Raw genomic sequence first — 26310 nt, 5'->3', positions numbered from 1 at the left:
GACATTATAAAATCATTTTTTATAAAAATTTTGTGCTTGGTTTGATTGGGGCTGAAGAAATTCTGAAACATTTCATTTTTAGGACCCCTTTACACTCTTAAAGATTACTGAGGACTCTAAGAGTTTTTGTTTATTTGGAATATAACTACCAACACTCATACTGTTAGAAATTAAAACAGATACTAAAAAGTATTTATTAACTCACTTAAAAATAATCTAATCACATATTAAAAAAACACCTACTTTCTCAAAACCAAACAAACCAGACTGAGAAGGACACATGTCCATCTACATTTATGTAAATCGCTTTAATGAAGGCAGAAGGTTCTCATATCTGTTTCTGCAGTCTGTTGTCATGTTCTGTTTTGTTGCAGTATATGAGGGAAAAAAGGAACCTCAAACAGATGTACGACTAAAAAAGGGAGGAGTATTTCAGCATATTGTGGGCACAACTATGGTATTGTTTTTTGATTCGACACCAAAATGCAAGTAGTAGCTTCTTAAAGGTGAGTTGCGATGTGGAATTTAAAGTGGTATCATCCGTTACATTAAAATCCATAGAGTTAAGGGGGAAAAAAGGGAAAAGATCCATTACTTTATCTTGTACTTTCAATGGACCTTCTACTCAAGTGTGATTTTGTAACATCTGTGTAGGTTATTTGGAAGATACTGATTTACTGTGGTATATAGATCCTCCCAATGTCAACACATTTCAGCAAACAACATATATTTTTTAAAAAATCACGTTAATAGCATCCTGAGCTTACTATGACAGTCTAAGAATTTAGAATGCTGCCAAGATCACAATGGTAAGTTTTTCAAAATTCAAATTTTTGCTTGAAAACTCAAATTTCATCACTGATAACAAATAGTTCTTTTCCTGGAAGTGACAGTCTCACCTCTTTCTCTTCTGAGAAAATATCTACCAAACATGTAACTCTGAACAGTATGTCTGCCAGCTGTTCTTTCAAGTAAAGATGGTCTTCCATGAAAAATAGTGTTTAGTTCAGCTTGCAACTCAACTGCACAGTGCCTTCCTCAAGACAGACATAGTGTCCGGGTGTGTAGCAGCAGGGCCAACATGTCTTTCCCATGTCATCACGTTGGATATTTTTCACTGCTTCATCAAGGCCATTCTTCTGCAAAATGGCTTTTTTTTTTTTTTGAGACAGATTTTTGCTCTTGTTGCCCAGGCTGGAGTGCAATGGCACAAACTCGGCTCACCGCAACCTCCGCCTCCCGGGTTCAAGCAAGTACCCTGCCTCAGCCTCCCGAGTAGCTGGGACTACATGTGTGCCCCACCATGCCCTGCTAATTTTGTAGTTTTAGTAGAGACGTGGTTTATCCATGTTGGTCAGCCTGGTCTCAAACTCCTGACCTCAGGTGATCCCCCTTCCTCAGCCTCCTAAAGTGCTGGGATTACAGGCATGAGCCACCATGCCTGGCCAGAAAATGGCATTCTTGGAGAACGATCCAAGATGGCCGATCGCTAACATCCCGGGATTGCAGCTCTCAGGGAAGGAGCCGAGAACTAGAGGACGCCACACTTTCAGACAAAGTCTGGTCGCTCACAGAGCAGAAGATCCCCCAGTGGTGGAAACACACGAGTCACCAGCGCGACTCTCGTGGTCGGCGCACCAGTTCCACTGGCACCTCCGCGCGGTAGCGCTCGGCGCAGAGTAAACAGGACCGGTTCCCCTTCTGACTGAGGTTTGGAGCCCCGGGAAGGCAGAGTCGCCTACGGAAACAAGAAGGAAGCCCGACAGGAGAATCCTGGGCAGAAAAGCACCATCAGTTTTAACGCCGCTGCTCTGGCCCTGGGAACTAACAACCTGGACGTCCACTCAAGAGACCTAATCTGAAAGTTGGTAATTTCAAAGACAACAGGAGGATAAATTTACAATGACGGGAAGAAACCAGCGTAAAAAAGCTGAGAATACTCAAAGTCAGAACGCCTCTCCCTCTAAAGATGATCACAGCTCCACATCAACAATGGAACAAGGCTTGATGGAGAAAGAGCGCATCCTGATGACAGAATCACTCTTCAAGGAATGGATAATAACAAACTTCGGTGAGTTAAAAGAACATGTTGTAGCCCAAGGTAAAGAAACTAGGAACTTTGAAAAAAGGTTTGATGAAATCCTATTGAGAATAGACAACTTAGAGAGGAGTATGAGTGAATTAATGGAACTGAAGAATACAATACAGGAACTCCGAGAAGTATGCATAGGTTTAAACACTCGAATTGTTCAAGCAGAAGAAGGGATATCAGAGGTCAAAGTCCAACTTAATGAAATAAAACGTGAAGAAACAATTAGAGAAAAAAGGATAAAAAGGAATGAGCAAAGTCTCCAAGAAATGTGGGACTATGTGAAAAGACCAAATTTACGTTTGATAGGTGTACCTGAATGCCACGGAGAGAATGAATCCAAGCTGGAAAATACCCTTCAGGATATTATTCAGGAAAATTTTCCTAAACTAGCAAAGCAGGTCAACATTCAACCCCAGGTAATACGGAGAACATCACAAAGATACTCCTCAAGAAGAGCAACCCCAAGGCACATAATTGTTAGATTCACCAGGGTTGAAACGAAGGAGAGGATACTAAGGGCAGCCAGAGAGAAAGGTCAGATTACCCACAAAGGCAAGCCTATCAGACTTAACAGCAGATCTCTCGGCAGAAACTCTACAGGCCAGAAGAGAGTGGGGGACAATATTCAAGATCCTCAAAGAACAGAACCTTCAGCCCAGAATTTCATATCCAGCCAAACTAAGCTTCACAACTGAAGGAAAAATAAAATCTTTTATGAACAAGCAAGAACTCAGAGATTTTATTACCACCAGGCCTGCTTTACAAGAGCTTCTGAAAGAAGCATTACACACAGAAAGAAACAACCAGTATTAGCCTTTCTAAAAATATACCAAAAAGTAAAGAGCACCAACATAAAGAAGAATTTACACCAACAAATGGATAAAACAGCCAGTCAACATCAAATGGCAGTAACCCTAAATTTAAATTGACTAAATTCCCAATCAAAAGACACAGCCAAAACCCAATGGCATGTTACATCCAGACCTGTTTCACAGGCAAGGATACACAAAGACTCAAAACAAAGGGATGGAGAAAGATTTACCAACCAAATGGAGAGCAAAAATAAATAATAAATAAAAAGCAGGAGTTGCAATTCTTCTATTGGATAAAATAGATTTTAAAGCAACAAAGATATAGTGGTAAAAGGATCAATGCAACAACAAGAGCTAACGATCCTAACACCCAGATAGGAGACTTAGATTCAATGAGACAGAAAATTAATAAGGATATCAAGGACTCGAACTCAGATCTGGAACAAGTAAACTTAATAAATATTTATAGAGCTCTCCACTTCAAATACACAAAATATACATTCTTGTCAATACCACATCACACCTACCCATTAGTTTAAATGAAACATTGATTGGCCATTATTAATACCCAATTTTTTTCAAAATAAAGCAATATTTCCATTTACTCTCCCTCTTTCTCTTCCTCTTTCTTCCTCTCCTTTACTTATTATTTTTTTTTCTTTCCTTCTCTCAAAAAAAAAGAAATCAACTTGTAAACTCTAGATCCAGGTCGGCAATGTCTCTTTCATTGCTTGATTGCCTTTCTTCCCTTCCCTCCCTCCCTCCCTCCCTGCTTCCTCCCTTCCTCCCTTCCTTCATCCCTTCCTTCCTCCCTACCGTCCTTCTTCCCTTCCTTCCTGCCTTCCTCCCTCCCCCCGCCCCCCCAAAAAAAAATGGCATTCTTTTTCTTTTTGTGTGAGCACAGGGGTGAGGAACACAGTGATGATCAGTACAGTTTCATGCCACTGTGCTGAGTTGTGTTAAGATGTCAGCAGTTCTATCAGTAAAAATGTCAACATACTGGAAAAGGCAAATAACATCTTTTTTTTTTTGAGACAGAGTCTTGCTCTGTCTACCAGGCACCACCATGCTCAGCTAATTTTTGTATTTTAGTTGAAACGGGGTTTTGCCATGTTAGCCAGGCTGGTCTCAAACTCCTGGCCTCAAGTGATCCACCTGCCTTGAGCAAATAACATCTTAACATTATTATCAGCTGAGTTCTGATATCACGGACCTTTGAAATGGTCATGGGGACCTGCAGAGGTACAAGGACTACACTTTGAGAATGGCTGTTCTAAGATACTTTTCCCCTGAGGCTCTCCATTGATCCAATGGGAATCTTCAGGAAAGCAACCGGCACAGATGAAAATGGGCATTTAATGGGGCACTCCTATGCAGGGCTTGTCTCAGGCAAAGTTCTCTAAAGATTATTATTATATGAATAAATTGGCATTAAGCATGATGAAGTGATCCAAACATATTAATAATTAGCTTTGTGGTTATAATGCTTTTACTATATAATCAATAAGTATAAATAAGCTTTAAAAAATTTAAAAATTTATTATTTGTTTTGAGACAAGGCCTTGCTATTTTGCCCAGGCTGGAATGCAGAGGTGCAAATACAGCTCTCTGTGCAGCCTAGATCTCCTGAGCTCAAGTGATCTTCCTGCCTCAGCCTGCTGAGTAGCTAGGACTACAGGCACATGCCACTAAACTTGGCTAATTTTTAAAATTTTTGTAAAGACAGAGTCTCATCCTATTGCCCAGGCTGGTCTCGAACTCTGGGGCTCAAGTAATTTTCCTGCCTCAGTCTCCCAAAGCACTGCGATTATAGGTGTGAGTCACCACACTCAGCCTGTTAGTAAACTTTTAATTTGAATCTGGATTGGGAAAGAGAAAGACATTTCACCTTATAAAACTAATTAAGCTACATTAAAATTTTTCTATATTAGTGTTAATAACACAAAATTTACCTACTGAAGCCTGAGATCCTATCTGAATTTAAGAAATCTAAGTGGTTCTGGAGGCTGACATGAAGGGACTGTTTAAGCCCAGCAGCTCAAGAGAGCTTAGGCAACATAATGAGAACCCCATCTTTATTTAAAAAAAGAAAGGAAGGAAGAAATAAAAAAAATCTAAATGAGATGGGTGGGCATGGTGGCTCATGTCTGTAAACCCAGCACTTTGGGAGGCTGAGGTGGGAGGATCACCTGAGGTCAGGAATTTGGGACCAGCCTTACCAACATGGTGAAACCGTGTCTGTACTAAAAATACAAAAATTAACCAGGCATGGTGGTGGGTGCTTATAATTCCAATTACCCAGGAGGCTAAGGCAGGAGAATCTCTTGAACCTAGGAGGTAGAGGTTGTAGTGAGCTGAGATCACACCACTGCACTGCAGCCTGGGCCACAGAGCAAGGTTCTGTTTTCAAAAAGAAAAAAAAAAAAAAAAGAAGAAATCTAAATAAGACTTACTTATTTTAACATATCACAGGCAGAATTATGAAAACTCACCAGAATCTACCTAATTCTCATTTCACAAAGTAGAGGAAGTGAGGAAATACTAACCTACCATCTTGAAAATCATGGACTCATTTCAGACGTGCCAAATACTGTGACCATAAAAGCAGAATTGGATTCTAAAGATAAACACTGAGAAGGCAAAAACTGCATACAGTACTTGATTCTGATTGGCATGGAAGTTCAACAATTAACATTAATATTTGTTAATAATCATCAAGCATCTGTAATCTACACTACTTTAGATGATTTCTCTAGCCATTAAAACTTTTTTCTTTCTTGAGATAGAGGCTGTTTGTTGCCCAAGCTGGAGTGTAGTAATGTGATCTTGGCTCACTGCAACCTCTGCCTCCCAGGTTCAAGCAATTATCCTGTCTCAGCCTCCTGAGTAGCTGGGATTACAGGTACCCACCACCATGCCTGGCTGATTTTTGTATTATCAGTAGAGACAGGGTTTTACCATGTTGGTCAGGACGGTCTTGAACTTCTGACCTTAGGTCATTCACCCGCCTCGGCCTCCCTAAGTGCTGGGATTATAGGCATGAGTCACCATGCTCGGCCACCATTAAAACTTTTAATCTGGGGGTTGCAAATCTTTTCTTTAAGGGAGAAAGAGTAAGTGTTTTAAATTGTGTAGGCCATACTGTCTCTTTAACAACTATTCATTTATGCCTGTGTAGGGTGAAAGCAGCTGTGGATAATACACAAATAAATGGGTGTGTTCCAATAAAACTGTGTTTCAATAAAACTTTAACAAAAACATAGTGGCTATAGTTTCCTTATCTGTTTATTTAACAAACTTTGTGTGGAGTGGAACAAATATGCTTATAGGCAAGAGTCTCAAAATATGTAATTTGAAAATATATTTTTTAAAAAAGTGTGAGGATATGTAAATTTTTAAGCCAAACGAATCTTTATACTCTGAAACCAAAAAAGCAGCCAAGAAGCCTCATTATCGCTGCCCATGAACCTGATTTAGAAAATTAGTCATATTCTAAAAATCTAATAGATTGGGACACAGAAAAATATATAGATGAAAAGAATTGATTTAATCCTGCGAGTTTTAGGGAAGTGTTGCATTCTGTGGTGCTCCTTACCAAATATGTGACTTTGCACTTAAGTGTACTAAATGAAGTGCTGTAAAGTGAATTATCTTCTAACATCCCCCAGAGGTAGGAAGTACAAACAGTCATTTTGCAAATAAGAAACGTGAGATTTGGAGTAGGTAGGTAACTTGCCCAGTTATCAGACTGTAAATAGCAGACCCCCATGTGAATGAATTTACTTGGATTCAAGGCCTGAGAAGTTAATGATGAGATTCTCCTGCCTCCCAGTACTAGACTATTCTGCAGTAGTTAGCAAATTTAAAATGGAGGGCCTCAGATGTTGTGATGCGGGGTACATGCTTTTTCCTGTAGGTAACTAAGGATTTCCTGTTATTACGCTGGGAATGACAGAGAAACGTTCAGGTGTTCTCACTGCCTAGTTTAATGTAACATCCATCAGACAGGTATGTTTTTCTTCTTTGGGCCTCGGCCCTCCTCTCTGTAAAAGGGGCTGGTCTGAGGCACCCTCTGTCTCTCAACTTCTGCATAACTGTGTTACTCACTTGTTTTCACTTTCAATGTATGCTTTACTGTTATAGCGTTCAAAATAATGACCAAGAAAAGTTTTCAGCCTTCAAGATGAAAAACGTTGGTATAACATCTAAATAGTACTTTGTCTTACCAGATTTCTGAACACTTTTCATAAAGAAAGTAAAGAATTACCAAAGTTCCTTAACATATTTTTTTAACTAACGAAATATCAAATGGTGATAGTAACTACTAACTACAAAAATCCTATTATCTATTAACTTTCCAGAAAAAAGGCAGAATTAGAGTGTTCATGACAAGTAACCCAGTGTGTGAAAATAGCATCCTGTCAAGAGGAAAGGGTATATTAAGACTTATTAATCTAGGGAAAGCATTATGTCTAAAACCCCAGCCATAGCACAGCCCAGCAACTGTCAAAGGCCTGGGCTGACCTCTCCCAGGCGGGAGGGGCACCAATAAAGGATCTGAACATAAGTAGACAAGTAAGGTCTAGGAAGATCTTATTAAAGAAACAAAGCAACTGCAGTGTGCTTGCTTTCACAACAAACAACCCAGTCACCAGCTACGAAAAGAAAAAGGCAAAATTGTGCACTGAGTTCTCAACGAAAGAATATGGTCAGGTAGAAACAGACTCATTTTTAAATAAAGCAAAATGCAAAGCATCTGTGACCTAGCTTCATATTTTAATACAGACTTGATCATTAGGGAGATCTCTGACAACCAACAAAGGAAAAACCTCCTTCAAGTTAGGCAGCACGGGAAAAACATTTTAAGATGACATCTAATCCAACTGCTCATATCTTAAAACAGCCCCTACTTGAAATAAATACAAGTGAGGAAAGTGAGTACCCATGAGGGTAATACAAAAAGACGAGCAAACAAACAAACATAAAAAAATTGGTGTTACAACTATTACTCTTAGAATAACATAAAATTTTATATTCTCCTCATAGCAAACAGCTGTCTAAACGTAAATGTCAAAAGTAAGAGTAACCCCAAAGTTGGGGTGAGGACGGTAGCTACCTTGGGCGGCGCTTCATCAGACCCTCCGGAGTCCCAGGAGACTGTAGCCTGTCTTCTGGACTCCATCCTCATGCGTTCTTCTTGCTGAGCCTTCTCTTCCTCCAGGATTGTGCTAGAGAGACAACACATTGTCTTAGGAGAGCTGACAATCAGAGTTAGCATACACTAGACCCCACCCTGAGTTATCTAAGGAATACCAGTTGGCTAACAGTAGATGATAATAATAAAGAAAGGATCCCATCGACAGGGGAAAGGAGGATCAGGTTTCTAACTCTTCATGAAATAATTCTAGAATAGCCTTGGTCCAAATGGGCAAGTCCATTTAAAGCACAGCCACAGGTAAGAAAAAGACAGCTGGTAAGAAAAAGAAGTTGCAGAAAATGAACGACAGGCCAAGAAGAAATGTTTGCATGCCAAACATCTGCTATTCTTGAGCAGAACAGAATTACCCTGAGAAATCCCAAGCAGCACTTTATCAAGCATATACATGTCTGAGAACAGATTCTTTTCACACATAATGTGATCACGCCAGCAGTTACGTGACCAATTAGCAATCTGGCCAATAATCACCCTAAATTGCTAAATACAATCTTCCTATCGTTCAGCTTAACCAGTGCTTTAACTGATCAGGAAAATAAGGAAAAATGTGACAGTATGTAAAATGCTTCTGAAAATACTGCTTGCTTTAAGCTGGAAACCCCATAGTGGGTAACACTGCTACTTACCACCGCTTGACTACTCAGAAGCTATCTGAAGTCCCACATATGCTGCAGCCTCTGCAGTGACTGCTAGGCAGCTTCTTCATCTTGGCTGTTTGCCATCACATAAACCCCTCAGAATGCAGCCAAAGTGAGACTCTGCTAGTTTCCCATTCCACACAGATGCCCCAGGGCTCAGCAGGCAGCAGGTCTTTGAAACCTTCGTCCTAACTATGGCAAACAGCTCTTCCTACATTCCTACAGCTCCAGAGTTCTAATAATGATGCTCATTCAAAGTTTCTGGTCTCCTGGTAGATAGTGTGCAGTAAACAACCACCCAGAATTACTCAGGAAAGAGTGACATCAGTGCACCAGACTCTTTCTAATCTGGGAATTTGCTCAACTGCTTAAAAAGACATTCCTTCTTGGTTGGAGGCTAGAGTGTGCTGCTATTTCTCACACAACTTAACTTACACAGTCACCTTCTGAATCAGGAAAAGAGACAAAATTTATTTCGTAACTGCCCCAAGTCAGCGAATCATCACTACAGATGTTAAGACGTTTTTTATCCCCAAACAAAAGGGAGTGTCTGCCTCAAGAAATGATTGCATCAGCATTTTACATAAAAGCTTTCGGTCAAAAGTCCTACTCCATTCTCAAGACATGGTTTTGGTTTCTTTCTTACTCCTGTTAGGTGATCATGGCTCAGCAAACACCCCAAAACTTTTCATAGCACTTAAAAATTTTGCAGCAACCTTGACAGACAGGCAAGATGTTCACTGGGTGCCAGAACTGTTGGGAACCTGGTCCCATATGACAGGCCCAGGTGAGCCCAAGTAAGTGGTGCAGGGAAGTTTGGGGCCAGGTCTGGGGAAGGAGCACAGGGGTCCCGAGAGGGCCATTCTCTCTGCCCTGCCCCTCCAATCTGAAGAGCCCTCCCCTCAGCTGCTGGGAGGATTAAGGGAGGTGGTGGCTGTGAGAGCATCTGCTGTGTTAGTTGTTATCAGTGGGTATTTCCTAATGGCATTTATTTGAGGGCTGCTCATTCAGCAAGTATTTAATAACTTGCTAAGGTCTTTGAGGTGCTTTGTCTAGGAGAAAAGAAATACTCAAAACCTTGAAACAGGGTCAGACAAGTTGGCTTATGCCTGTAATCCCAGCACTCCGGGAAGCTGAGGTGGGAGGATCGCCTGAGCCCAGAAGTTCAAGACCAGTCTGAGCAAAACAGCAAGAGCCCATGTCTATAAAAGATTAAAAAAAAAAAAAAAAGCCAGGTATGGTGGCACATACCTGTCGTGCCAGCTACTTTGGAGGCTGAGGTAGGAGGATGCTTGAGCCTAGGAAGTGGAGGCTGCAATAAGCACCACTGCTCCCCAGCCTGGATGACAGAGTGAGACTTGTCTCACACACACACACGAAAAAAAAAAAAAGGAAGAACAATCAAAAAATAAAAACAAAACAAGAAAACCCTGAAACAGGGCATGAATGTTATAACTAAGCAGTAGAGAAGAGCCTGGCCTGGTACATTCTAGCTGCAGAACCAAGGGGGAGAGGGTACTGTCTCAGGCCTTGGGGGAAGGTTAGGGAGGAAGAGTCCCAGCATCCCAGCAGGTTACAGTTATAGACTCATACCAAGCACATAATACTTGTGTGCTTTTGGTCATGTAATGAGCATTACATGAGCAAGGCACAGCAATGTTTTCTGTCCATTTATGTGAAAATAAATACCTTTATATTTCAATTTTTCTTATGTATTTAAATTTATGAGTAAAAAAAACACCTTTTGTTATATGTTGAATGAAACAGTGCCTGGCACATAGCTGACACTTAAGTATTTGCTAAATGTACAAGTACTGCATATGGATAAAGTATGTGTATTATCATGACCTATTAGATGCTTAACTTAGCTGAGAAAATTCAGGGATCCTTAGTGGTTAAAAAAAAATGAGTTGGAAAACAGCAAGCTCCAACTCAAAGAGTTTGAGTCACGCTGAGATCAGGATTAAATCCTGCCATAGAAAGGTTATATGACCATGGATCACTCTGTCCTTCCACGCTACCTAACTACCTATCTTGAAGGGTTGTTGTGAGAATCTACATGAAAATTAGACAACCTATGTGACAAGCTCTGAAATGCACGAAGCTTTTAAAAATGTAAAGAACTATCAGAAATTCCCCATTAAATAATATCCTTTGTGCTAATGGCTACCATTTGAACAAAGAGCTGTAAGTCTTTTTCTTTCTTGTTTTTGGGGCGGACTCTCAATCTGTTGCCCAGGCTGAGTACAGTGGTGCGATTTCAGCTCACTGCAACCTCCGCCTCACAGGTTCAAGCAATTCTCCTGCCTCAGCCTCCCAAGTGGCTGGGACTACAGGTGTGTGTGCTACCAGGCCTGCCTAATTTTTTTGTATTTTTAATAGAAATGGGGTTTTACCATGTTGGCCGGGCTGGTCTTGAAATCCTGACCTCAAGTGATCTTCCTGCCTCTGTCACCCAAAGTGCTGGTGCCTGGCCTCCCACCCTTTTTTTTTTTTTTTTTTTTTTTTTTTTTTTTTTTTTTTTTAAGGAGATGGAGTGGCACTACATTGCTCAGGCAGGTCCTGAACTCCTGGGCTCCAGAGTAGCTGGGACTACAGACTTACGCCATCACGCCTGTGCAAATATTTCAAATGAGTTTAAATCCAAGTAGAGCTTGAGATACAAAGGAGCAACCACGTCTTTTCACAAATCCATCTAATCACCTATGAAGTGTTAGCAATACAACTATTAAGACTGGCCATCAATCAAACCAACAAGAATATGCCTGCTAAAGCAGACGCTAATACACAATGCCTTTGAACTTGACAAATATAAAGACATTACAACTTTAAGGAATAGGAGTTGATACTTTGATAATGAGCTAATATAGCTTCACCTGGTCCTGATCATTTACCAATGAAAATGTGGGAAGGTATACCTTAACTTTCTAGATTATAAAACACCAGGAAATCTACACCTCAAAAGGCTGCTAAAGGAGTTAAAAATACGTATTTTTAAGAGCTCATGTGCACACACAGGTGGGTACTACCATTGCTTTTAAAAGTGAAATGATTAATCTTGCTTCATTTCCCTTCTTCCTCTTCTACACCCCTTCTTCCTTTATGTCCCAATAACTTCTCTGAACTCACTATGCTCTCCCATGACTCTTTATGGTGTGTCTCTTGCCTGGAACAACTTTCTCTCCTTTTTCTGGCCAACTCTTACTTGTATTTCAAGTGTGAAATAGTAGTTCCTCTAAAAAATCTTCCCTGAAGCTCCTTCCTCCCTTTAGGCTGAGTTACATCACTCTCCTACTTTTTTTCCAAAGCAACTAATGCCTAACTTGCTCTTAACTCTTGCCAAAAGACATTGTAAATATCTGTTTGCTTGTCTTTCCCATTAAGCCAAGAGTTGTTACCTGAAGGTCCATTTTCAAATGCTCAGAATTAGACCCCGAAGCATAATATGCATTAATAAGTGACAGGTAGGCCGGACACGGTGGCTCACACCTGTAATCATAGCACCTTGAGAGGCCAAGGTAGGCAGATCACAAGGTCAAGAGATGGAGCCCATCCTGGCCAGCATGGTGAAACCCCATTTTTACTAAAAATACAAAAATTAGCTGGGCATGGTGGCGTGCACCTGTGGTCCTAGCTACTTGAGAGGCTGAAGCAGGAGAATTGCTTGAACCCGGGAGGCAGAGGTTGCAGTGAGCCAAGATCGCGCCACTGCACTCCAGCTTGGCGACAGAGCAAGACTCCGTCTCTGAATGAAGCAATGGTAAATGGGTGAATAAAGCTCTATCAGTGGAGCAAGTCTACTGACAAGTGAAGAGCACATGATTAAGCTTCCTGTTCTCTTTTTAAGTTTATTTTTATTTTTACAGAGGCAAGGGTTCGCTATTATTGCCCAGGCTGGTCTCAAACTCCCTGGCTCAAGCAGTCCTGCTTTGGCCTCCCAAAGTGCTGGGATTATAGGCATTAGCCACTGTGCCCAGCCAATTTGTTTTTCTTTTTTTGAGACAGGGCCTCACTCTGTAGCCCAGGCTGGAGGTCAAGTAATCCCCCCACCTCAGCCCTCTGAGTAGCTGGGACTACACATGCATCATAAGGCCTGGCTGATTCTTTTTTATTTAATTTATTTTTTCTGAGATGAAGTCTCACCCTGTTGCCCAGGCTGGAGTGCAGTGGCACAATCTCAGCTCACAGCAACCTCTGCCTCCCGGGTCCAAGCGATTCTCCTGCTTCAGCCTCCCGAGTAGCTGGGACCACAGGCGTGTGCCACGACACTTGGCTAATTTTTTGTATTTTTAGTAGAGGTGGAGTTTCCTGTGTTAGCCAGGATGGTCTTGATCTCCTGACCTTGTGATCTGCCCTCTTTGGCCTCCCAAACTGCTAGGATTACAGGTGTGAGCCACCACGCCCGGCCCGATTCTTCTTTATTTTTTGTAACAATTAAATAAATAAAAATCTCACTATATTACCCAGGTTAATCTTGAACTTCTGGGATAGAGAGATCCTCCTGCCTCAGCCTCTCAAAGTACTGGGATTATAGTTGTGAGCCACTGTGCCCAGCCTGTTCTCTCAACTGGCCAAACAGAAAAGGACTTGCAGGCAACTTTTTTCAAGATGGTTACTGAGAGGAGGAGACCAATCAGAGACCAAGGGCAAAGAAGGCCTAGCTGGCCTGGGAGAGAAGCACATCCCTGGTATTGGATACAATGAGTTCTAAATTTCTCTTCAAGGAATCAGTATGTCAGTATGTTCAGCTCTCTTATTCTTTAATTAACTATTTTTAAAGTTTAACTTCCTTGTAATTCCAGTAAACAACCTTCTCCACCGGTTCTAATCAGTAGTTCATATCTGTTTCCCCTCCCGTCAGCTCCATCCTGACTCATCCAGGTCACCTAGGAGACCCTGGCTACCTGCTCTGACCTGCCCGTAACAGTCCTTCCTGCCAAAACACCCACCCTGCCACTCCGGCTGGGACCCCTGCTCTTTTTAAAATAGCCCATTGGGAGTAGTCTAGCTTGTGCAGTCTAACCCTAGCCAATAGGGGAACAACACAGGAGTAGGCACGATCCCCATCAGGCATAAGTATCCCTTTCCCCCTTGTCCAAGCGTGCGGCGGCCATCAGTGCTCCATCTGTGCACTGCACCCTTTTACAGAAGTAAACTGCCTTGCTGGGAGGATTTATCCTTGAGAGGTATTTCTTTTGCAGCATCAAATTTTATTTATAACACTGGTTAGTGGTTTTACAGTGCCCTGTTCTCTATCACTTGACCCTGAAGATAAACAGCACGACCTCAGTCAGAATTTCAAACAGATAAAAATTCCATAAAAATCAAGAAAAAAAATTGAGAAAAACAGTATCTTTTCTCCTACTCCTTCAAATAATTAAAATACAGGCAAACTAAGAGAAGACTAAGTGAGAGATATTCTTTAAGGCAGTAAGAACTCTGTTTTAAATGGGTTCTCTTCAGATAACTTTAGTTCACACAGATCGTTGTGTGAAAAGGGCCACTCTGATCTTAAAGCTACTTACAGTTTCCCCCAAGAATCTCTAAAAGGGCCCTGTGAAGTCCCTTGCCTCAAGGAGACCCTCTCAGGCTCCATTTACCCTGATTTTTCTAAGCATATACACTTCCCCTATTCTCTGATCTACTGAATTTACTGTCTGAATGTTTCATTTCAGCCCTTAATCACATATTGCCATGTTGTGGAATTTAGGTTGTAAGCTCCCTACAGTTGTCAGACAGGAATCTAATTTCTCTTGTAAGCTAAATATCACTTGCATAATATTTCTTTAATTAAACATGCCACACTTGTTCCTCAAAGAACATAATGACAACTGGGAAGCAGTTCCTTCAATTTCACTACTTCATTCTCATACCAAAAATAGCATGTCAAAAGGCTTCTGAGAAACCATAATTTGCTGCTCAGAGTAATCAAGAATATAAATAACTCATAAAAATATCTGTTTTTACAATGGGAAGACTAGTCCATAGATGGAGTAAGAGGGCACAAGGAGACAGTACCGAACTTTTCTCTGTACAGCTGTTGAAGCACCCAGAATAACAAATTAGAATGTGCAGAGTATCAAGGAGGTCAAATTGAAGCATATTTTCCCAAACTACAAATATTTTTAGTAGCAATACATTCCATCTGAAAGCTCTTAGCTGCCTAATGTGAACTGGCAACAAATGAGCCCTTATGTTTTTCCCAGAATGGTAGTTTTGAAGTCTCAAACTTGCAAATAGATGGAACAATCAAAGCTGAGACTTGCCATTTAACAAACATTAGCATAACTGATAATTACACTTTGTTGATCCGTGAGCACCACTGAGGAACAGAATACTGAAGAGTGGAAAGGAGTACTTTATTTAGTGTTAATTTTATTTTATTTTTTACTTCTCTTACTTTAAAATCATTTAAGTGATCAATTTACAGTAAAAGGACATAAAAATAGTTGCTCTGATTTTCTTCTTTTGGCCTGCAACACTCCCTATGCAACTTGGTCTCACAACCTCCCTGAGCCAGTGTGGAGGGGTTTTATTAAATTTCCCCTCTAGAGCAACAAAATGTGATTTTACACATAAGGTATTTTGATGGTGAGCAAGAAAGTGGTCCTTCATTTCCAGTATGGAGCTAAGACACAAAAACACATCCCAAAGTGCTGGGATTACAGGTGAGAGCCATCGCACCCCAGCCAATGAGCTCTGTACTTTTACCTGCCTTATTTACCACCAGGAAAGAATTGCGTTCTTGTCTTCATTTCTGTAATATTTTCCCTGAGACTGACTATACTACTAACTTTCTCTTTGCAAATACAAAACATTTTTCCTTTTAAATGTAATGAATACTTTTTGCTTTATTAAACATGGGAAGAACAACTTTCTTTAAAAGATTAGATTCTGATCACCTAAACAAACAAATGACATAATAAAATTTCCTTTGGACATAACATCAGTCTGGATTTGTAGTTATTTAAGTTAATCTGGAAAATACCCAGAGAAAGAACAGCAATAAAGCTGGAGGAAAAAAAAGTCAAGAGGAACTGGCTTGTTTTGGCAAGTTCATGGGAATACCAGTTTTGAAACATGATCTCTTACAATTAGCCAATGCTGCCTCACCACAAAGGAATGGAATTGACCTTTTAAAAACAAAATAGAACAGGAAAAAAACCCCTGCAGTCTTTGCAGAAAACAAGTCTGGAGGCTTGAGATGAGGCAAGGATGGCATATCTGGAAACAGCTGACCTAGTGGCTAAAGGCCATAATCGCAGAGTTACAGCTTATGCCTCTGCTCTTTTTCTCTTTTCTCATAAGCAGTAACGCTGGAGATTATGGCCATTAGTGGCCAGTAGTATACTGGACATGTAGCCTCCTGGATATATTGAAATCATATTTCTCTTTTGTTGTTTCTCCAACTGCAGTAAATAAAGCCTTCTGTTTTGTTGTTGTGCTCTATCAATCTCGAAGTTATTTTTAAAAAACTCAATATCCACTAAAATTGTACCTTTATTTTTTTCTATTTTTTGAATTGGGGTTTTGCTCTGTCACTCAGGCTGGAGTGCAGTGGCTCGATCATGGCTCACTGCAGCCTTGGCCTCCTGGGCTCAAAGTGATCCTCCCATCTCAGCCTCCTGAGTTGCTGAGATTACAGGCATGAGCCACTGCAAATGTTACTTTAAAACGTTAACACCTTTTTCTGTTTCTGCTACATGTGAGTAGCCTTTATTTGCCCAACAAGCTTGAAGATAGGAACTATACACTCTGGATATAACAAACAACTATGACAGTATGGGAGAGCAACCATAGGCAGCCATTTTCTGGAAGGAACTGTTGAGAAGGAAGAGAATGACCCTGGGTGGGTCCCCACTTTTTAATGACCATTAGTGAGAAGGCAGGCACCAGTGTTACTGGCTTGAATAACCAGAGAAATGAGTTTGGAGCAACCACAGCTACTGAAAAGGTAATCGGAAAAAGTGAGGGGAGAAATCCCAGAATGAGGGCAGCCAGAGGAGTGCTTCAAATTCTGAGTATTTATTCTGCACAAATCTCTGGCCGACCCTAGAACCATGAACACACAGCACAGACGCCAAGCAGCCCAGCTAAGGTTAAAATAATTGAAGAGATTTGCACTGCTGCTCACAGTGGAAAGAGGTTCTACAATCTGACCATCAGTAACAATGTCTAAGATAATCTAAGATTTCTTGATATATAAATAAACATAATAAACATAAAAACGTAACCCATTCTCAAGAGGAAAAAAATGTAAAGGAGCCTGATTCCAAAGATGGCTCAGATGCTGAAATTAGCAAGCAATGATTTAAAAGAAGCTATTATATTCAAGGACATAAAAGAAAATTTAATCATAATGGATGAAATGATAGGAAATGTCAGCAGAGAAACAGAATGCACACACAAAAAAGAGCCAAACAAAAATTCTGTAACCAAAAAATATAGTCTATGAAATAAAATCTCCATGGGATAAATTTAGTAGGATGGGGATGACAGAAAGGGACTCAGGGTACCAGAAGTAAGTCAATAAAAATGATCCAATCTGAAGTGGGGAAGGTCAGGAACTGGGGGTGGTGGGGGAAGAAGGAGGAGGGAGGAGAGAGTGGAGGGGACAACAACAAGAGCTTCGGGGACTTGGCCTGAAGGACATCATTAGAAGTCTTAACACACAGACAACTGGAATCTCAGAAGAAGACAGGGAAAATAGAACAGAAAAATGTATCTGAAGAAATAATAATAAAAATCTTTCTAAATTTTATAAAAGGTACGTTTATAGATTCAAGAGGCTCAGCAAATCCCAAACAATGAATATGAAGAAAACCATATCCAAGAACATCCTACGTAAACTGCTGAAAATCAAAGAAAATCATGGAATCCGCCAGAGAAAAATGACATACTGCACACAAAGTAACGACTGAATGGCCAGTGAGTTTTCATGAAGCATAACAGGGCAGAAGATAGTAAAAGAAGACAGTGTTGGGGAAAAAACATTACAACTCTGTCAACCCTAAATTCCTATCAACAAAATTAAGTTCAATTCATTTTTAGATAATACAAAACTAATAGAATTCATCACCAACTGATCTGCACCACAGGAAATGCTAAAAAAGTTCTTCATCTGGTGGAAAACCAAATGCAAATAAGCTCTTCAGAAGAATGAAGCACTGTATGAAGTTAAATATACAAGAGTTTGCCTACTTTCTTTAAAATGATATTTAAGACAAAAATTATAATTGAATTTTGTGCGGTTAATGACATATGTGAATGTAACGTACATGACAACTTCAGCATAATGGACCAAGGTGGTGGTGGTAAATCAACATTCCTGCTGGCAAAGTTTCTACACTCTATATGAAGTACAATGATTAACTCTAAGTAAACTATGTATGAAAAGTTAGATGTATACTATAATCCCCAAGCAAGCACTGAAACATCATACAAAAGGTATTGCTAAAATGCAAGTTTGGGGAAAAGGTTACTAGAGAGAAAGAGAGGTAAGTTATCGGTTTCAAAGTGCCAAATTGTAGAGATGTGTGAGTGACAACCAATGAGGGATAAGAATTGTTGTTAGACATGAAGCAGTTAAGATATAACTTTCAGTAGAAACAATTTACATTAAATTCCTAATAAATTCAGGCTTGCAATTTGCTTTTTATTACTGGGAAGACTGAGGGTCAAAAGAGAATACAAACAAAAAACTCTTCAAATTCCAATACTGTGAACATTTTAACTGTATATAGTTATCGTTGTGAAACAGATTACTCTTCTAGATAATATCTAGACCTGGCCGGGCACGGTGGCTCATACCTATAATCCCAGCACTTTGGGAGGCCGAGGCGCGTGGATCACGAGGTCAAGAGATCGAGACCATCCTGGTCAAAAAGGTGAAACCCCGTCTCTACTAAAAAATACAAAAATTAGCTGAGCATGGTGGTGCGTGCCTGAAGTCCCAGCTACTCGGGAGGCTGAGGCAGGAGAACTGCTTGAACCCAGAAGGCGGAGGTTGCAGTGAGCCGAGATCGGGCCATTGCACTCCAGTCTGGGTAACAACAGTGAAACTCTGTCTCAAAAGAAAAAAAAAAAAAAAAAAAAAAAAAAGATAATATCTAGACCCAATAGGATAGCAATGTGAAAAAAAGTACTGGTATAATGGCTAAGGAAGAATTTAGACACCATCTTTGAAAGGAGTTTTGGAAGCAAATACAAAATCACTTAAAAAAAAAAAAAAAGAGTAGTACAAGCAATTTCATGTCATTAATCAAACCTAGAACTTTTAACTTAAATCAAACTTAGAACTTCAAAAAGAGGTGTTTGCTTATCATGAGCTATGGACGTGGGTTATTTATTTGTTAGAAATGGAGTTTCACTCTTGTTGCCCAGGCTGGAGTGCAATGGTGTTGGGCAAGTTACTAAGTTACTACGTTTCATGTTGTAGGGTAACTGACAAATCAAAACACATTAAACTTGTTTAAGACGCTGTTCACAGATAAATACTTTAAAAATTCGTATCTCTAGAATACATTTATAAAATATCAAAAAGATGTGCTGGGTATTTTGATACCAAGTACCTTGGTATTCTTATTATGTGAATAATAATAGCTAACACTCATTCAAATCTTACAAGAACCCTAGAAAGTAGCTACTGAGAAAGAGTTATTACACCTTTTAGAAAAGTACAGAAAGAAGGCCAGGTGTGGTGGTTCATGCCTGTAATCCCAGCATTTTGGGAGGCCAAGGAGGGCAGATCACTTAAGGTCAGAATTAAGACCAGCCTGAGCAACAGGGTAAAATCTCTTCACTACTAAAAATACAAAAAAATTAGCCGGGCACAGTGGTGTGCACCTGTAATCTCAGCTACTCAGGAGGCTGAGGCAAGGGAATTGCTTAAACTCGGGAGGTAGAGGTTGCAGTAAGCAGAGATTGTGCCACTGCACTCTAGCCTAGAAGACAGTGTGAGACTCTATCTCAAAAAAAAAAAAAAAAAAAAAAAAAAGAGTAGAGAAAGAAAAGTTAAAAGATATTCCCCAAGGATAGTAAGTGGTGGGGCCAGGATTCAAACTGAGACCTGTCATTCCAAAGCTCATACTTCTGCATGATTCTTTTACTGCTTATCTTAAAATTAAATACAAGTAACTACATTTTTAAGAATGTCTAACGATAACCAATAACTCTTCTGTACTCTAAGATCACCAGATCCCTTCTGGATTGTTAGAAAAAGCTTTGTTGTTACTACTACCTACTTCTAAAGTAGCTAACACAGTGTGTGTGCTTACTATGAGCTATGGACATGGGTTATTTGTTTCAGACGGAGTTTTGCTTTTGTTGCCTGGGCTGGAGTGCAATGGTATGATCTCAGCTCACCGCGACCTCTGCCTCCCGGGTTCATGCGATTCTCCTGCCTCAGTATCCCAAGTAGCTGGGATTCATAAGCATCTGCTGCCATGCCCGGCTATTTTTAATTTTTTTATTTTTAGCAGAGATGAGTTTCACCATGTTGGCCAGGCTGGTCTTAAACTCCTGACCTCAGGTGATCCACCTGCCTTAGCCTCCCAAAGTGCTGGGATTATAAGCGTGAGCCACTGCACCTGGCCAGATTATTTAATCTTGAGAATATGGGTAGTATTTGTGATCCTGCTTTTACAAGGGAGGCTTAGTAACTTGCCCAAGGACACACAACCTTTTAAACACTCTTTGAAAAATTTATACACACACACATGCCCATTTACTCTAAAGGTGTTGCTATAATAGCTTGAACTGGTAGTCTCGCAGATCAACTGAAGCAAAACATGACAGCAAAAGGTTAAGACAAGTAACTAAAAACTAAATACCAAAAGAATCACACACACACAAATCAAAAACCCCAAAACAAAAACTTCCAAAACCGAGTAAAAGCTCTGTATGTAAGATCAGTTCCCCGCAGGCTCTCTGGATGACACTGTGCCATGGCTTGGCTCTGATCTGCTCGAAGTCAACTCTGGGTGACTTGTTCAAAACTTCCAAACCTGCTCCCCACTCTATGTAAAATTATTGTGTTCCATAGCAGCAAAATGCAACACACTCAAGATATGCCAATGAAACAAGGAAAGCCAATAGGAAAATACTTTGAAAGTACACTTTGTCCCCCTCAAAGCCTGCGGGTAGGGCCTCTGTGCATCAGCTAGTGATGCTACCATTTCTTTTAAGGACTTTGGTTGACACTCAAACAGTGTAAGAAAACCAGCTGCAGGAATTCTCTGTAATAGCATTTTTTTCTTCTTTCTCCTTTTTAACTTATCAATATTAACAACCTATTCACCAGTCTAAATCATAAGATGGCAGGCACACTTAATGACTTCTAGCCAATAAACATCAAGGCAGTTAGTAGTGCATGACAGCTCATAGTTCAAGCTCTGGACTCAGGTGGACCTGCCTTGAATTCCAGTTGTGTCCTTTGATCAGATGCTTAACTACACAGTTTCAGTCTCATCATCGTAAACTGCCAATGAAGATACTACCTATGTGTCCCAGGACTGTGAAGATTAAAATGAAATGATGTATGAAAGTTCATGGGACAACGCCTGCCAACAGAAATTGCTCTGTAACTACCAGTTATTTCAATGTTATTAAACTAGAAGAGCTAACTGTAGAGGATGGAGACTTGCTATCAACACATAAGGTATTGGTTCTAAACATATTCCTAAAAAGCTTGATGAAAGACCAGTTCAAAATCATGGACTGCTTTCCAAGGTGATACTTACAAGACTGGTGTTTATAACATAAAGCATCAGGTAAATCTGTTTACACACCACCTACTATATCCTCTACTTCACAGAGCAATATTCTTGAAAGTCCCAAATTAGAAGTATACAAACTTTCACCAACAGTGGCATAAACTATAGTACGTTGACAAATGGAACACTACACAATGATGAGAATAAAATATAACTACATGGATAATATGGATAATCTCACAAAATGAAGAGTAAAATATATTATATATATAAAGTAAGTACTGACAGATACCATTCACATGATGTTCAAAAACAGGCAGAACCATCCATGGTCAAGATAGGGTTTACCCTTGGAGGGCAAACAGTGATTGGAAAGGGGCATGTGGAAAGTTTCTGGGGTACTGGTAGTATTTGCATTTTGAATGCTGGTGACAGATGGTATCCAATTTGTGGAAATCCAGTAAGCTGTCACTTCTTGGTGTGTTTATTATACATTAATAAAAAGTTAAAAAATATATAAAAGTCATAACACAAAATTTTAAAGTGATAATTTTGTTTATTGCTCTAATTTGCATAATATATACTTAACAAATTTAATATTAACCTAAAATATTTTTCTAATCTGAAATAAAGCTGATATTCTTTTTTTAAATAGTGGTACCAATACCTTAGTCAAGAAGAGTACTGCTAGGACATACTATTTTTGAACACAAGCTGCAAAAAGGCAAATACTAAAGGTGCTTATTATGGTTTCCCTGTCATAGTACCTAACAAAGAATTAACTGAATTAACTGACTTTTCAATCAAAAATATTTTGTGCACTCTTATTTTATTTATTTATTTATTTATTTATTTATTTATTTATTTATTTATTTATTTTCCTGAGATGGTTTCGCTCGTTACCAACGCTGGAGTGCAATGGCACGATCTCGGCTCACCGCAACCTCCGCCTCCCGGGTTCAGGCAATTCTCCTGCCTCAGCCTCCAGAGTAGCTGGGATTACAGGCACGCGCCAACATGCCCAGCTAATTTTTTGTATTTTTAGTAGAGACGGGGTTTCACCATGTTGACCAGGATGGTCTCGATCTCTTGACCTCGTGATCCACCCGCCTCAGCCTCCCAAAGTGCTGGGATTACAGGTGTGAGCCACCGCGCCCGGCTTGTGCACTCTTATAACCCAACTGTCATAAAGCACAAGAATACTAGAGTACGTATTATGAGAAAATTTCACTGTTGATCAATTAGAAGTATTTCTATTGAGGAACTTTTTACACTTGACAGTGGGCCACTTGCAGGTTAATCTCATTCTACTTCTCAGTGAATTCATACCTATGAGTAAGTAAACAGGATGTAGGGAGAGTTTCCTTGAGTAATAGATGCCACCTCATCAAAGTATGACCAAGGTAATTCTCCTATGGGTTAGCCCAACAAGCCTCATACCAAAAATCACTTTTCAACTAATACAGTCAAAAACTAATATACAAGGCTGGCCATGGTGGCTCATGCCTGTAAACTCAGCACTCTGAAAGGCCAAGATGGGTGGATTGCTTGAGCTCAGGAGTTTAGACCAGCCTGGGCAACATGGCAAAACCCCATATCTACCAAAAACACAAAAAAATTAGCTGGGTGTGGTGTGCATGCCTGTAGTCCCAGCTAATTGGGAGGCTAAGGTTAGCAAATCACTTGAGCAGAAAGGTGGAGGTTGCAGGCAGCTGAGATGATGCCACTGCACTCTAGCCTGGGCAAGAGAGGAGACTCTATCTCAAAAAAATAAAACACACACACACACACACACACACACACACACACACACACACTCTCTCTCCCCCCTCCCCCGCCACAGTTAAAGATGAGAGAAATCCTACAGTAATTTGATTCTACTTGCAAATATTCTTTCAAGGTAGAGAAGGAAAATTCTTTTCATGTCGAGAAGAAGAATGGGATTTGGTAACATTTTTAACTACCATGGTGTGGGAAAGGACTATCTAAACTTATTTCTCTGTTAAAATCCTGGATATAATACAAATTTTGAAAAAAAATTAATAAAATAACCTATTTAGTTATCATGATACATTGTTATATGTAAATGTCCAAGTACAATTACATTATAAAGTTACGTTTTAGTATATAAGACGCTGGCCTATGTGGTAGCCCAATTATAAATGTTCAAAATGCAGTTAAACGACATTTCTAAAACAAAACAATGCAGAATAAATGAATGCTCAATTACCCGTGCTAGTAGTATATAAGAAGATATCCATAAATTATACTAGGGGTATATATTTAAAGTAATTATATGTAGTTCTAAAAATATGTCTTGGATAGTTTTTGGAGATAATTTACCTCAGTGGAGCATTCCTTAATGTTAAGAATCACTCATATTTTCTAAGACATGAATTCAGTGCCTGGGTGATCCTTCCTGTATTTAGCTAGCTAGGCTCCTGGCCTGGAGGTACGGGCAACACCAAGGTGAGTATGACCATCCCTGTCCTCAAGGAGCTTCAGTCTAGTAGGGGATGAGACATACTAGACTGTGAGCTCCTCGAGGGCAGGAAAAGTGTTATAGTCATCTTTGCCCCAGTAACTAGCACCAGGCTCAGCTACTGTAGGTGCTCAACAGTGTTTATCAAACTGACTTGAACATGGGTTGCAGCCATCTATGGCAGCATAGAGTAAGCCTGACAAGAAAAACAAAGAGCTTTGGAGACTCAGAGGGTGGAGGCTAGTCAGCTGTGAAGTCAAAAAGACCCAGTGCGTGAAAGAAGCCAAGAAGGATGGGTAGGATCTCCCCATGTGAAGGAGGAGGCATTCTGGGTCAAGAGCGGGGGTGAGTTTAGCTATGGTGTATGAAAGGGATGGGAAGACAATCTCAGGCCATAATGAAATAAGGCCTAAATGTTACTTTGGAAGCCTTTACCCAAACATAAAAGGTAATAGAAACCCCCTGAAAGTTGTTTTGACCAAGGGAGTTATTTTTCCAGTGACAGTTCAAGAAGACTGACTAAGCTGGTCATGCCAGACAGATGGGAGAAGAGCGCAGGATGGGGGATGCAGGGCGGGCAGAAGGAGTAAAGCATGACTCCAAAATGGTATTGAAGATAAAGACGCTATTCCAACCTGGAGGAAGTGAGGAGGAAGGGCTGGCTTAGAGGAGAATGTAACAGCTTTGCTTTCTGGATAAACATGATGCCCAGACAGCAATTTAAAAATGTAGGTTTGGGACTTGAGCAAAGGGCAGGCCCAGAACTACAGACAGAGAGAGGTGAGAAGCAAAGCCCCATGAATGGGTCAGACATCCAGGAAGAGTACTGAGAGAAAATAAGATGCTGAGAACAGAAATTTGGTTAATACTCATAGTAATGCTGGAGAGATGGCAAGTCAGTGAGGTAAAAAGTGATGCCACGGAGGTGGGGTGATAGAACTGGTAGCGGAGAGGAACTATATCAAGGACAGGATCTGTCAAATTCTGAGGAAAGACCAAGAAGGAACAAATAGCAACAAAACATGTAATAAAGCATGTCCAAGAACCAGCTGTAACAGTGAGAAAATAGGCAGTTAAGTTATATGAGACTTCATTAAGGAACTGAAGATTTTTAGCTTGAAGAAACTAAGAGGAGGTAAGAAAGCTGTTTAGAAGTACCCTCAAGGTCTACCGTGTGAAAGGTAGAGTAGGGTTTTTCTATGGGGACCTGGATAGTGGAACTAGGCCAACGGGTGAGAGTTATAAGGACTAAGACCAAGAGTGTGGCTAGTCTTTCCGACATGGTGCTCGCTCTACTGTAATAACCAGTGATACCTCGGTCTTCACCACCAGGCTTTAAACTCTCTGGCGGCAGGGATTGGGTCTTGTTCACTGTTGAACCCACAGAATCTAGCTCAGAATAACAAAGGTGCTTAGCAAATATTTTCAGACTGGATGAACCTTTTGTGCTTCTACCTATGTGTGTTAATAATTCTTCTTTGAAATACTCTCCTTAAAAAGGAATCCTGTCTAGCAGGTTGAACTGCTTGAACATGTGGTGAGAAGGCTGGGTAGATTGTGAAAGCCTGGAACCTGCAGTTCATAATTTTTAGGTAGAAAACTAAAATACAGCATGAAAAACAAACCCATAAAAACTCACATAAAATCATGGAAATCCCTAAATGTGAAAACAGGTGACAAAGCACACACACAACTACGTTTTGTTTATATAATAAAGCTTCCCATGCCTATGTGGTGTATTATAATATGTTTATTACAGTATTAAATCTGATTCTACACTCCAATTCAATTCAATTCAACAAATGATTATTGAGCACATATTATATGGTGCCAGGTCCTAAGCTTGGCACTGGGGGTACAGAAATCAGTAAGACACAATGATGCCCATCAAGAGCTCTGAGTCTAGCTGGAGACGCAGAGGAGCCAACAAGAACCTCTCAGGCCAGGCAACAGGGTACAGTATGCACATGCTTTCCTGAGGGATTCAGCACACTAATGTCCCTGTGTACTTCCTCCAGGGATTTTAACAGTGCCTGGCACAAAGTAGGAGCCACAAAATGGCACCTGAACGAGCAATGGATGTTTTGAATATAAAACCGGAAATATTCAAAGGTGCCAAAGGAATAACTATCTCTTTGAGGGCAGGGTTGATTAGGAAGGTTTCCTGAAGCAGGTAACATCTGAGCTGGGTTCTGAAAACTGAATAGGAGTTTGTAGGTGGCAAAGGTCAGGAAAGGCATTTCTGTGAGTGAAGACAGCATGTGAAAAGGCACTGAGGTGTTAGGAGAATTTTAAGCAGGTGTTGCTGGATCACAGTGTCAGGGGATGGAGATGAAGGGTTGTGTTAGATAAGACTGG

At 40.3% G+C, this 26310-nt stretch overlaps 1 protein-coding gene across 50 annotated transcripts in view; it reads right to left on the bottom strand.

Moving 5' to 3' along the window:
* PTK2 (protein tyrosine kinase 2) overlaps positions 1–26310 on the bottom strand; it is a 360020-nt gene that overhangs the window by 53978 nt on the left and 279732 nt on the right. For 49 of the 50 annotated variants that reach the window (XM_035276524.3, XM_035276540.3, XM_078353054.1 and 46 more), the window contains one exon: positions 8021–8132. In XM_035276524.3, the coding sequence (XP_035132415.1) occupies positions 8021–8132 (112 nt within the window). Of the gene's footprint in view, positions 1–8020; positions 8133–8745; positions 9021–26310 lie in introns of those variants that run through there. The other variant, XM_078353095.1, reaches the window with a different exon arrangement.

The sequence above is a fragment of the Callithrix jacchus genome, chromosome 16 (genome assembly GCF_049354715.1).
Source record: "Callithrix jacchus isolate 240 chromosome 16, calJac240_pri, whole genome shotgun sequence".
NCBI lineage: Eukaryota > Metazoa > Chordata > Mammalia > Primates > Cebidae > Callithrix > Callithrix jacchus.
The sequence above is the reverse complement of the archived record's forward strand: the minus strand, read 5'-3'. Positions and strand labels throughout refer to the sequence as shown.